The sequence below is a fragment of the Corvus kubaryi genome, unplaced genomic scaffold (genome assembly GCF_017639235.1).
Source record: "Corvus kubaryi isolate FWS band 111438036 unplaced genomic scaffold, C.kubaryi_AGA036_p1.0 34505, whole genome shotgun sequence".
Taxonomy (NCBI): domain Eukaryota; kingdom Metazoa; phylum Chordata; class Aves; order Passeriformes; family Corvidae; genus Corvus; species Corvus kubaryi.
Window position 1 is genome coordinate 1 of NW_024580743.1, and position 12,513 is coordinate 12,513.

The 12,513-nt window shown below is 36.3% G+C and overlaps 1 protein-coding gene across 2 annotated transcripts; it reads left to right on the forward strand.

Annotated features, from left to right (window-relative positions):
- Positions 1 to 1,032: 1,032 nt before the first annotated feature.
- On the forward strand, positions 1,033 to 12,298 carry NSUN6 (NOP2/Sun RNA methyltransferase 6). Of its 2 annotated transcripts, none has more exons than XM_042019735.1 (6): positions 1,033 to 1,182; positions 2,182 to 2,301; positions 5,223 to 5,367; positions 7,076 to 7,224; positions 8,040 to 8,165; positions 11,317 to 12,298. In XM_042019735.1, exons 1-6 carry the CDS (start codon positions 1,057 to 1,059, stop codon positions 11,548 to 11,550), a joined length of 900 nt encoding a protein of 299 aa, XP_041875669.1. In that variant the 5' UTR covers positions 1,033 to 1,056; the 3' UTR covers positions 11,551 to 12,298. The 2 variants fall into 2 exon arrangements, with proteins under 2 accessions (XP_041875669.1, XP_041875668.1); XM_042019734.1 differs by having other exon boundaries at positions 1,034 to 1,182; positions 2,182 to 2,310.
- Positions 12,299 to 12,513: the final 215 nt, after the last annotated feature.

Genomic DNA, 12,513 nt, shown 5'->3' on the forward strand with positions numbered 1-12,513 from the left:
TTTTTTTTTTGGTGGGACAAAGGACAGAACATAATGTCAGATATCTTAAAAAAATTACTGACATTTGCCAAAGTAGTTACCTACTTCAGGATTCCTTGCTTTTCTATTTCGTTGATAAAGCATGTAGTTTATTCCTTTTGTGTCACCTAAAACACATATAAAAAGTAAGGTAGAAGACCATGGATGTCAAATTAATGACCAAGACTTTACATCTTGACAATGCACCACAAAAATTCTAGTGGAAAAAAAAAGTACATTGTCAGAGAATTTCTGATTTATGAGAGCATAAATATAGTACAAGTAGTGGTAGGATGTACCTGTTGAGTTGGTGACATGGAACAGCAGTATGTAATACTAAATCTGGTGTCTGCAAGTTTGCTTTCTCATATCCTTCCTTCTTGTTGGACTATCCAGTACATATACAAAATAATACTCATTCTTCTTCTCTTTTGTTTGCAGACTCAGTGTTGTTATTTTATAGTTTTCTCTTTTTTGTTATCCATTTCCTGGTGCATTTTGTTTAACAATTAAATCTGCATCAGAAATTCATCCATATTTAAAACTTTCAGGTGATTTCTGAGTTCGAACCTTAGCTTCACAGGCAAAGCAATGTTCCTGCAAGGCTTTTCATCTAGGATTTCAATGGTTATTTGACTGAAATCTCAGAAATTTAGGAAATGGAGAAAAATCTAAGTAGGAAATCACATTCCAGTGCCTTAGTGCATACACATGGCTAGCCAAAAGCACTTACGGATTGAAGTTAAGATATTTAGGTCTGGTTTTATGCATTTCTCTACATTATTAAGGCTTGGATTAGATCTTGGTTTATCCTGTGTACAGAACCAGAAATTTGCTTTATGCAGTTTTACAGATGGTTCCAATTCATAATGTAATGCATTTTTTGCCATGATTTACTCAACTTAATGGTGTAATTTTAAAGAATATCTCATTAAAAAATTGTAGAAGTATTTTTCTTGGTTGTTCTTCCATTTTTGTAAGATTGTTGTTTCAAGTTGCTAGTTGTAAACATAATGATTTAAATTTACTACTGTTAAAATGTATAAAACTAGGTATTTAAATTTTTTTTTCGTGTTTTTCAGAGGGCTGGGTGTAAGAATGATAGAGCCAGTCTACCTTAGTCCTTCATTTGACAATGTGCTCCCTAGGCATTTGTTTTTACAGGTATGCTTGTTCCAAAACCAAAAGTCTGTACTATTTACAGAATAATGAATATTCTTTTTGCACACATTCATGGTTTCTACATTCCTTGTGCATTATAGCACCTAATTCAGACTTTGGATTTGAGGAAAACAAAGCATTTAAAATGAAGTCAGTATATATATGTAGGTGGTATAATCATAATGTGTCTGAGATATGATAAGGGCTTTCAAAGTGACATAAGAGATACTCACCTAACAACATAGAAATTCCTCTCGCACAGGTACTCTGCATAGAACTATTAGTTTTTCGAATCCGCCTATGAGCTCTGGAATATGAGCCCCTTTTAAGGTACATCATTCTGTAATCAGGAAAATCTCCAAATATTAGGTTGACTTGAAGCTGATTTAAGTCCTAAAGACAACTTTAAAAGGTTTTTATACTTTTGTGTTGAACTAAGAAGAAAATATTTTCATATTGTCTAAGGTGCAGTACTGTGCACAATTATTGTACGTTATTTCTCTTCAGTGCAGCTGTTCTGTTTATACAATTAATAGCACAGTTCAGCTTCTTGGTACTTTAATTCAGCAAGCTTAGACTTCTGCCTTTTGGTATTACTGTTCTTTAATGTTCTGCACCAATATGTTAATATAGTAAATGTTCCAATAAACAGGTTAATTAAAAATATTTGTAATAAACAGAGCTCCTCTGTTTCTGAGCCAGTATCAGCTTATTTTATTTGGACTTCTAGCACTGCAGTCACCTCAGTCATGAGCTGTTAAACTTCAGTCATAGATACTCAGACATAGCTTTATATAAAAAACAAGCCACTGGAGACTTCTGTCGTAAACTGTCCCTTATATATGATACAAATAATTCATTTCCTGTTAAAGAACTGAGGGCAACATCATAGGTATCTTCGTTGCTGAATGAATTTTTTTTTTAATGAGTTTGCCATTCCTTCATAAAGGAATTGATGCAGGGTATAAGGTTTGAATTCTCCCATATTTGTTTTTATGATAGAATTTACCTTCTGTGGTTGTGAGCCATATTTTAAACCCTCAACCAGGAGAGAAAATTTTGGATATGTGTGCTGCACCTGGAGGAAAAACAACCCATCTTGCAACATTAATGCATGACCAGGTAAGAGAAGTAAGAATTTTCTGTCTAAGGAGGAAAGTTCATTTGTACAGTTCTCTTCACTTACCTGTTAGAATGCACAGATAATTTACAACAGCAAACAATATTTTGACATTTTATTTACCAATGTATTTTGCTACACATCAGAGTTACTGAAATGGGCGACAGACTGTCTTTATCAAATATTCACCATCACCTTTAAAACCTTATTTGCTACAAATTCACTGTTGAAATATGCTTCATTTCACTTTTTAAAATGTTATTGAATTATTTTCAATCATAGAATTTTTTACATGCAAGGCAAAGTTAAGCAAGAATATGCTGGATTCATGAAACTGAGATACATAAAAATCAGGGGTTACTACTGTGTGCCAAAGAAACACACAACTCTTTACAAAAAATTATTAAAAAGTTCCTAATCTGATTAACTTTTTCTCAGTAAAAATTAGCAATTCTGCATACAGATGTGATTTTAGGCTGAATTTGTCATTCTATGGTAGAATGTCACAAATCCAAAACTAGCTCATGAGAAAGTAACAAAAATGAGAAGAAACAAAAAAAAAAGTATGTAGAGAAAGACAAAGGAAAAGGGAACATACAAAAATAAGAATCTAGCTATAGGATTACAAATCTGCATATATTAAGATGTTATGTGCACAGTGAAATACAGAAATGCAGGTTACTCTTCTCTAGCAGAAGGGAAAAAGTATGTAATATTTTCTCTAAAAATTTTGGTAAGGCTTTTTTATTTTGTTGAAATAGGGTTATTAGAATAGATCAGATTATTTAGAAGTCTTGCAGTTACATTATGCAGTACTTTGACAGTTGCCTGTGCAGAAATGGGAAGGCATAGTATGTAATGGTATGAATGTACTGAGAAAAGGCATGTATTCAGTTCTGTGATGGTTTGCCTATGGAGGTGTTTTCTTCCCTCAGTATGGAACATTGGCAGAAGGCATTAAAAATACATTAGACAGTCATTAGACATTTTTTATATACATATATAAAGCTTCCAGTAAAGAATTCCAATGTGATAAATAAAGGAAGTCTGTAAATCATATATTTATGTCATGCATTCATTTACATCTATACTTTTTTCCATCTGTGTATCTACAATTTGTATAACTTTGCAGAACTGTTTATTTCCTTAGTCACTTTACATATTTTGATTCTGCTTACCTGCAGCTGAAGTGGTAAAGATTAAGAATACAGATGTTGAAAATTTATCTCAATTGATTTTCCTGAGTATGTAATTTTAAGATATGGAAGATAAAGATACAGAAAAAAGCACTTCTTACCGGATTTTAAGTTCCATTCACAGATTTTCCGTACTAATTTTTCACAGATGGTATATTAAACCATTCGCATGTCAGAATATTTGAATCACTCTTACTTTTTTTTGTGATATAATTATAAACATTAGTATATTGTTTTTAAATGTCATAACCAAGATATAAAATTACTCTGTAATGTTAAGAGCTCTTAAAAAAGAATTGGGAATAGTTAAAGCTTGAGAATTTATTATTATTTGTATTCCAGTCCACACCACTGTTTTTTCCAGATGTGTTTCAAGTAGTTGTTCTGGCAGTGGCTGGCATGGGCCAAATGGAGAAAAGAACAGAGAAGCTGTGGGTGACCCATCCCTGGAAGTGTTCAAGGCCAGCTTGGATGGGGCTCTGAGCAACCTGGTCTAGTGGAAGTCATCCCTGCCCATGGCAGGGGGGTTGGACTAGATGATCTTTAAGACCCCTTCCAACCCAAACCATTCTATGATTCTCTCATTTCTTTATCTCTGCAGTATGCAGAGATGTGCAGGAAATCCACTGTTCTTGCAACAGATGAAACTTTGAAGCACAGTCAGTTCTTAGTGTATGAGTGCAATCAGTTGAATGGTGTTAGGGGACAAGCAGTGGCGCTTGGTTCTTGAGTGCACCTGTAGGAGGTGATCGGCTCACAGTAGCTGAAGACTGGACACCACTGACACAGCCTAAATACTTTCTTACCTCTCAGTGCTATTGCCTAACACAACATACAGATAACAGCTTATCTTTACTGATTTTTTTTTAATTTTTAAACTATCTTAGTCACGTTACCCGTCTATAAACCTCTAGAGAGCCATCACCAAATAGAAAAAAGTTATTGTTTTCTCAGCACATTGTATTTGCTGTAGCAAGTGTAGTGGAAGGTTTTGGTCATTGGGTCTTTCTGTTCTGGATTTTACTGATGCTACTCTTTACTCTGTGTTCACAGATTTCACGTAGCAGTTAGGGGTGTGTGTCTGTTTTGATTTATTTTGGGGGAGGAAAAAAGAACTCTTATTCTTACATAAAGGGAACAATGTGTAATTGTGATTTCCCTCCCCCCACCTCTATGTTCATTCTAGTATTTACACTATTTCTGAAGTAACTTGAGTGACAAGTACTGCAAGTGTTACAATATGTTATGAGTCTAAGCAAATCAGAGACATGGCTGAGGGTCTCATTTCCTCAGCACTGAGCTATATTGTGATCGTATTTCCTACCCTCTCCATACAAATTTAAAACCTGTTGGCCTATTTTAGCATGTATTTGAGGCTTCTACCCTCTTTCAAATGATTAAATTTTTATCTTAGTGCCACTTAAGCAGTTCAAAACAAACAAAAAGAAACAAACAACAAAACCACTTGCCAGAAGTCAGACATTACGGCATCCCTTGGAGTGATAGTGCCAAGCAGTCGGAATGTGCACTGCTTCAGACTAATGTGGCTATCACGGAACACATGTGTGAATAAGGACTGCAGGAGTGTGGATTTAAGAATAAAATTATTCTGTAGGGAAGACTGTACTTTATTTATTACACCTGCCCAGGGTGGGGGAAAGGAAAACAGAAAGTGCACATCCATTTAATCCCGATGCTTTTGATGAAAACTTTGGGATTTTTTTCAGGGTGAAGTAATAGCCATGGACAAGATAGCTAACAAGGTCAAGAAAATCAAGCAGAATGCTGAATTGCTACAGTTGAATTGCATTAAGGCCTTTTGCTATGATGGAACAAGGGCCCTTTCAGTGGAGAAGAGAGAGGATAAACAAGGTAAAATAAACAATTTGGGTAGTAGTAGCTTTTAGAAGAAAATGCTAATGTTTTGCAAAAACAGTATTAAAATTGTCACAGTTCTACAAGTCCTTGAAATCTTGGTAGATACCTAAGTTGCTTCAGCACAGTGAATGCACTTTTATTTTCTACTCTTTTGTGATTATCAGCTTCTGTATGAAGCAAATACAAAAGGCAAATTATCTGTCCTTGTCACTACCTAATATTCTCAAAGGAAATGCATTCCTTTCCCGGATAATATTGAAGACGGACGAAGCCTTAAACCTTTTTTCGTGATCACATTTAACCCCATACTCTGAATTGTCTGACCTAGTCTGAGAAAAAAATTATTTTTGCAGACTTGCTTCCCTTTTCTGCCTCATAATCCTCATCTCTAAAATGGGGTTATTAATACCTAACTCCCAGGAGTGCTGTAACGTTTAGTTCATTGATGTTTGTTCAGCTGTTCAGGGGAAAGTTATATACAAGCACAGTATTATTTTAAGTAATTTCATTTGCTTTTCTGAAGTGATGCAGTTATGATACTGGTTCTGTTCCCATGATGGAATGATTTAAATGGTATCTGCTGCCTTGATTATTTTTAGTTTGTTGTGCAAAGTATGCTGTTCTTTCTCACTCTATTTTATCTCAGTCACTGGTTAGCCTAAGTAGGAATCAGATTGCATAATTCACCTTCTTTGTCCCTATGCATTGCAGTTATTCCTGCTTTGGAGGAACAAAAGTACTTTCTTAAGAGTCTTTTTATGAATGTTAAATACTGTAGGTGGCAAGTAGCAATTACAGAGATGAACAAGAGCAGGCTGTAATACTGAGAGATCATGATGGCTTTTCTATACATCCCTGCAAGTAACACATGACATATTTTGAATATTTTAGTAATGGATCAGAGGTAGATAAACCAGATAAATTCATTTTGTAGTGCAGGAGCAAACTAGGTATTAGTAGTTAATACAGTGATAATACTGTATTGTTTGGCAGCAGTAGTACCTGGTGATGCTGAGCCAGACAATCTCCCTAGCACTGCAGAGATAGAAACTTCTGGGCTGTTGAGTCATTGGGGTACAGATTTAAGGCTAGGCTCTGCATATAGAACATATATATTGTCATCCAGGTAATAGTCAGAAATTGTCCTGCTCTTCACAATCCTTGGTCACTGAATCGTTCTGCCATGGAGGCAGCATGTCTCACATTAGAACTTGCAGTAGTTCATGTTATTTTCTATAGCTACATATGCATCACAAGAAATAGTTATTATATAGACAGTCCAATTATTATAAGGCAATCTCAGTTATTAACTGTAGGTTTCTCTCAGTAAAGGTTTGCACACTTCTGAGCTGACTGGGGTTCTTTACAGTCTGTATGTACAGCTCTGTACCTAGCACCTCTGACCAATCATATTTCAACTTTTTTCATTACTTTTTCATTTTACTTTCAAATTATTAAATTAAGTTTAAAAAAAAATGTTGCCTAAAGGGATCATTTTTCAGCTGACAGAACTTAAACTGTTTAGTTTTCTGGGAGATGAAAACTACCACCAGCAGTGCTGAGACTTGTCTCTAGCTGAGACTGTCTATAGCGCATAAATGTTTTATGTCAAGGAAGACATAAGTAAGAGCTTGTCCTTATCTACAGTGAATTCTCAAGGAAGGAAACAGGCACATTTTACATTACTAACTGCTTTTTACAGAAGGACCCCCATTCTTACCAGAGTCATTTGATCGAATTCTTCTTGATGCTCCATGTAGTGGGATGGGACAGAGACCAAACATGGCTTATTCCTCAACTTTAAAGGAAGTGACCTCTTATCAGCCACTACAGCGCAAGCTTTTCACTGTGGTATGTATTAAACATTGAGTAGGTAAGCTAAATTGAACATAAATGCTTTTGCAGCATAAAACTTATCCAAAAAATGGTGCCTCATTTTCCCCACTTTTTCAGCAGCCAGGAAGTATTAGGGTCCTGTTAACCTCTCAGCTCCACCAGATCTGTTGCTAGGTGAAGCCAGTTCACTGAAGCATGGGAAAGGTATATGTAATCCATAGTAAATAAAAACCTCAGTGTTTTTTCAATTCTCTCAGTTTTATCAGTTTTACTTTATAATAATCCCAAGGGTCTAAGTTAGAGAGCAGGTGACTTAGGAGCATGCTAAGGAGTGTGCTTGGGCTGATGCTGAAAGATAAGATGAAACTTGTCAAAATCTGAATGATACATATTCAAAGTGAATGACGGCTTGAAAAGCAGCATAGATACAGCTTCCATGCCAAATATATGGAAACAATTGACATCTAATATAACTGACATAAGTATTGTGTAGCCAGGGTTGGCAGCAGGTGGTGAAAACAGATCTAATCTGTCTGGGATATGCAGAGCTGTACAAATAACAAATCTTACAAGGTGAATCATCTCAATGACATTAATAAACGGCATGAGCTATAATACCTATTTGGAAAGAAGAATCTTTCTAATCCATGTTATCCTTTGCTGTATTCCCTGAGAGGAATTAGTATCTTAATGCCTAACTTAGAAAGGTTTGAGGTTAATTAAGTGTTCAGTTTTAATATTCTAGGTACATGGTCTATTAGTTAATGTTGCTTAATATGAAAGTTTTAAATTTAAAAATAAGCTGAACTATTGTTTATTTCTCCCTGCAGGCAGTGAAGTTGCTGAAGCCAGGAGGTGTTTTAGTATATAGTACATGTACAATTACACTTGCTGAAAATGAGGAGCAAGTTGCTTGGGCCCTGAAAACTTTTCCATGCCTCCACCTTCATCCACAGGTAATACTATTTTCAGAGTATTTCGCACAATCTAGTGAGCCTATTTTGGAACCGTAAAGTTACACAGTATATTTACTATCAATACATCTTTTTTTCACCTTGGACAGTTTTAACTGGTGTGCATAGAAATAACAGAAGGATTTCTGAGGCTTTTTTAAAGTCTATTTTTTGTGCTTAATTGAGCTTTATTTAGGAATCATTAAGTAGTTTCCCACTGTGTATAGTGGGTTTTTTTTGATTTGTACAACAGTCTTTTGAAACACAACAGGGACAAAAGATAGGTCAGACAGGTTAAAATTTCTCTTGCAATTTCTTTAATTCATATATTTTATTCTCTTCTTTTGCACATTCACAGGAGAGGTGAATTTTTTTTTTCACTAATGCCACTGAAGTCATGAAGACTTGCATATAAAGTATGGGACATAAATGAAAATAAATTTGTGTTTCAAGGAAGGAGGATTTTATATGTATGGGAGCTATTTTTGCTTTATTTAAAAGGAATGCAGGAAAGAAATTATTTCAGGCTCAGTGTCCCAAGACTGTACCTTGTCTTTTTTGGAGTCAGTGTCTACCATTTAGATGTCTGGGAGGAGGTAATATATAGGGAGATACCAGAATTTTTTTACCTATGCTGCCTACAGTTTATACAATTCAGAAATATCTGTTACCTTTATTAGTACTTCAGGGGGGTTCATCATCAGACCACACATGTCCCACTTCCTCTTTGATGATGTGACGAGCTGGGTGGGGTAGTTGTTTATCATCATGTCTTTGAGGAAAAGTCTAACTCTGATACCTGGTTAGCTTACATACTGTGTGATGACTTGTACCTTTCTTAAGAAGCTTAAATGAATCTTTAACTGAAATTAAAAAATATATACAACAGCTGTACAATGAGAAATTAATATGACAGCTGCTAAAGATTTAACAGAACTGAAGCTCTTTATCAAAGCTTTTTATGGTCTGTTCTTCTGTCTGTTTTCTCACCATCCATTCACTAAGAATTTTTCAACTAAGACATTTCAACCGAGATTATACATTTAACTTAACAGCATAAAAAATTCTTGATAGAATGACAAAGCAAAGCACAAGCCTTATTAACGCAAGTGCAAGATTAATCTTGCTTAATGGACTTTCTCTCACCAGTAGTATCAGTCTTAAATAAAGCACTCTTTTTCACACACAGATGCCATATCTGTAAAAATTAATCTTTTATGTATAGTATATTTTAAATGAGATGACATTGAATTGTTTACCCACATATAAATTGTAATGCCTTATAACCAGTTCCCCACTAGTGTAAACTAAGGGGATCTTTTCCAATGAACAGAAGACAGGAGTCTAGGGTCTACTTACCTCATGTTCCTTTATGTATTTATTTCCCATATTCTTTAGTCTCAGTGGACACCTCCTTTTTTATCCAGTCCACTCTTTCCCAGTTTCTCAGTTTGGCAACAGATCCTGGAATCACATGGGGTAATGTGGGCAAGGAAAAAACAGGAGATGGAGCCATAGGCGTTCTTGTAGGTGGAGGTTACCACATGGCAGCTGCTCCTTTGTGCAGACTTCCTCTTAGGAGTTTACACAGGAGATGGTGTGGATCAGCTTAAATGCAGTAACTTAACTGGAAGGAAAAATGAAAAGGTAGAGGAAAACACTGGTCTGCCTTCAAGCAAGTTACTTGAACACGTGGAATACTGTTTCCTCTAGACTTTTACCTTTCCCTTCTTCTATTACATGGAGTTGCTATCCTTGTCTCCCTTTGTATATCATTTTTCTCTCAGTTTGCAATAGACATCTTTGTTTGACTTTTACCGCGAAAGCACTGAAATCATGCTGAGGGAAAGGAAGAATCAGTCTGCAGCCCCTTGGCTGCCCAGCTCTCCAGCATGCAGTACGTGGTTAAGCAGCTAACTCGCATCATGTGCTGACTGGGTGAGCTCATGTGTTAGCAAAGTGTGATGGCTGAAAAAATGCTCTGCTGTAGGCTGCATTATGGACTACATTAGACTAGATTGACAAAGGAGATCTATTTTTGATACTGCAGTGCCAGCTTTTGCACACTTTGTTCTGTCTCCTTACTGAATGCATTGAAAGAACAATCCAGCTAAGAATTAAATTTTTTCCTAGGAATTAGTATTAAATAAGAAGCAGTCAAGGTTACTCTCAAGAAATACTGAGAAAAGGGCTGGGATTTTAAGTCCTTCTCCTCTCGAGGATTTTGAAGCCAGATTTCATCTCCTGAAATTTTTCCTGTCTTTTATTCTCTGCCTCATAGACATGCACACGTAACAGTAGTCCCGTTTACCTGTTATTCTTACTACATGGCTAGAAAATTCGAAGTTATATTTTTTCTGCTGCATCATGTGCCAAAATGATGCCTCTTCAGGCAGTAAAGTATTTTGGCCTGGGGCTTTTACTCTCTCCAGTTGAAGTTTTTACTGTGAAGAATCCAGGTATTTTAGCTTGGACATTAGGAAGAAGTTCGCCACAGAAAGGGTGATAGGGCATTGGAATGGGCTGCCCAGGGAGGTGGTGGAGTCTCAATCCCTATGGGTGTTCAAGAGCAGACTGGATGGCACTTGGTGCCATGGCTCAGTTGACAAGGTGGTGTTAGGTCACAGGCTGGACTTGATGATCTATCTCCAAGGTCTTTTCCAACCTAGCTGATTCTGGGATTCTACTACTGTTACTGAGGATATTGGTAATGGGCTAAGGATTCACTATTTTTGACTTAACTCACAGCTGTGAAGTCAGTACACAGAAGTGCTGCATCATTTAGAAGCGGCAACCTAAACCCTTTAGACCAGCTGTCTGGTGGTAACTGCTTTCTTGTGATGTTTCAGCCCTGGGAGTAATGAGTTGTTTTAGACCCATCCTCAACAAGTGCTCTAAACTACTGAGAAAAAGTGGATGAGGGGCATCACCACCTCCTCAAAATACTTTGAATCTTGTATATATGTTTGTATACTATTGGCCACATGAAAGCAAGAGAAGAAGCCACATCACTTCTGAATCTCCTGGTGTGAATGATATAAATGTAGCTTGTCCATGTTGTTAGATAGCTCTGCATATACTCAGCAGAATACATTTAGGGCATTTAAGAACTTTAAGAGATGCAATAATTTGCTTTCCTTTCTTACTTGAACAGGAACCTCACATTGGAGGAGAAGGCATGAAGGGAGCTGGACTGTCACTTGATCAGTTGAAGCTGCTGCAGAGATTTGATCCATCTGCTGTGACATTGCAAGGAATGGATATTAATTCTTTGCAAGATTCCAGAGAAGATGACCTGATTTCATTGGCAAATAAGGACTGTATAGGATTTTTCATTGCAAAATTTATTAAATCAAACAGTAAATACGGATTTGGGAATGCAACCTGAAAAAATACCTCAGTGAGTCTAAGAACAGTTCAGACGTGAAGTGCCTTTCTTCCTGCTGCAATGTTACCAAGCCAACGGGCTGACGGCAGGGTTGCTATGGCAGCACTGAGATCTGCCAGCTGTTCTGATGGGAAAGAGCCACAGGTTGCAGCAGAAAAGTCATGGTTGGGGGAAGGGCAGTATCATTTTTAAGTTTCTCTCTGCTTTGTATTTACAGCAGGTCAGTGCCTGAATGACAACTATGTTCACTCATACTGCTGTCTGTTCTGCTTTTTTCTTACCTGGTGCAGCAAACGTAGGAAGGGGATATAAGCTGCTTCACAAAAGGCAAACATAAATAAAATAGATGGGAACTACTACAATGAATTTTGGAAAGGGTAGTTTCTATGGAGGTTTACCAGTAGTTAGTTTACTTAAATAGTGCTTCTCAAAACATTTTACAAAGAACTGTTTTATAAATTGATACTTAGAACCTCATTTCTCTTTTATTTTAATACAAGCAAGATTCTCTGTACACATAATATATACACAAAATACGATTAGGCTTTGTAGCATGTCTTTTATAGCAGCATGAATATATTAAACCATCTCACTCTGGGAATGTAAATAAATAGTGTTTCAACATCAAACTTCCCATGCATAAACTGTATTGGTTCTGAAATAGCCTATTGGACTGGCTGACAAGTGACAGTTTTAAAATCAAACATTTGTAACAGAAGGGGCTACAGTTGTGATTAATATATCAAAAGACAGAAAACAATGCATAATACCATCTGAAGTGTTGCAAATCACCTTTCAAACAACTAAGAATGTTAATTCTTTATTGGTTAGAAAGCATCACCAGCTATAATCATATGAAAATTGAAACTGGGGAAGCATGCTAATGAGAACTGCCTTAGTACATTGCTCAAAGTTTAAATAACCTAAATTTCTTAACGATGTTAGATGTGTTTGAAAACTCTG

What these genes read in the sequence shown, in the direction of transcription:
- NSUN6 (XM_042019734.1), top strand. Translation starts at nt 1,057, where the DNA reads ATGTATAAAACTAGGTATTTAAATTTTTTTTTCGTGTTTTTCAGAGGG. An exon ending in TGCATGACCAGGTAAGAGAA is followed by an intron (nt 2,311 to 5,222) that starts GTAAGAATTTTC and finishes GATTTTTTTCAG; the next exon opens with GGTGAAGTAATAGCCATGGA. An exon ending in GAAGAGAGAGGATAAACAAG is followed by an intron (nt 5,368 to 7,075) that starts GTAAAATAAACA and finishes TGCTTTTTACAG; the next exon opens with AAGGACCCCCATTCTTACCA.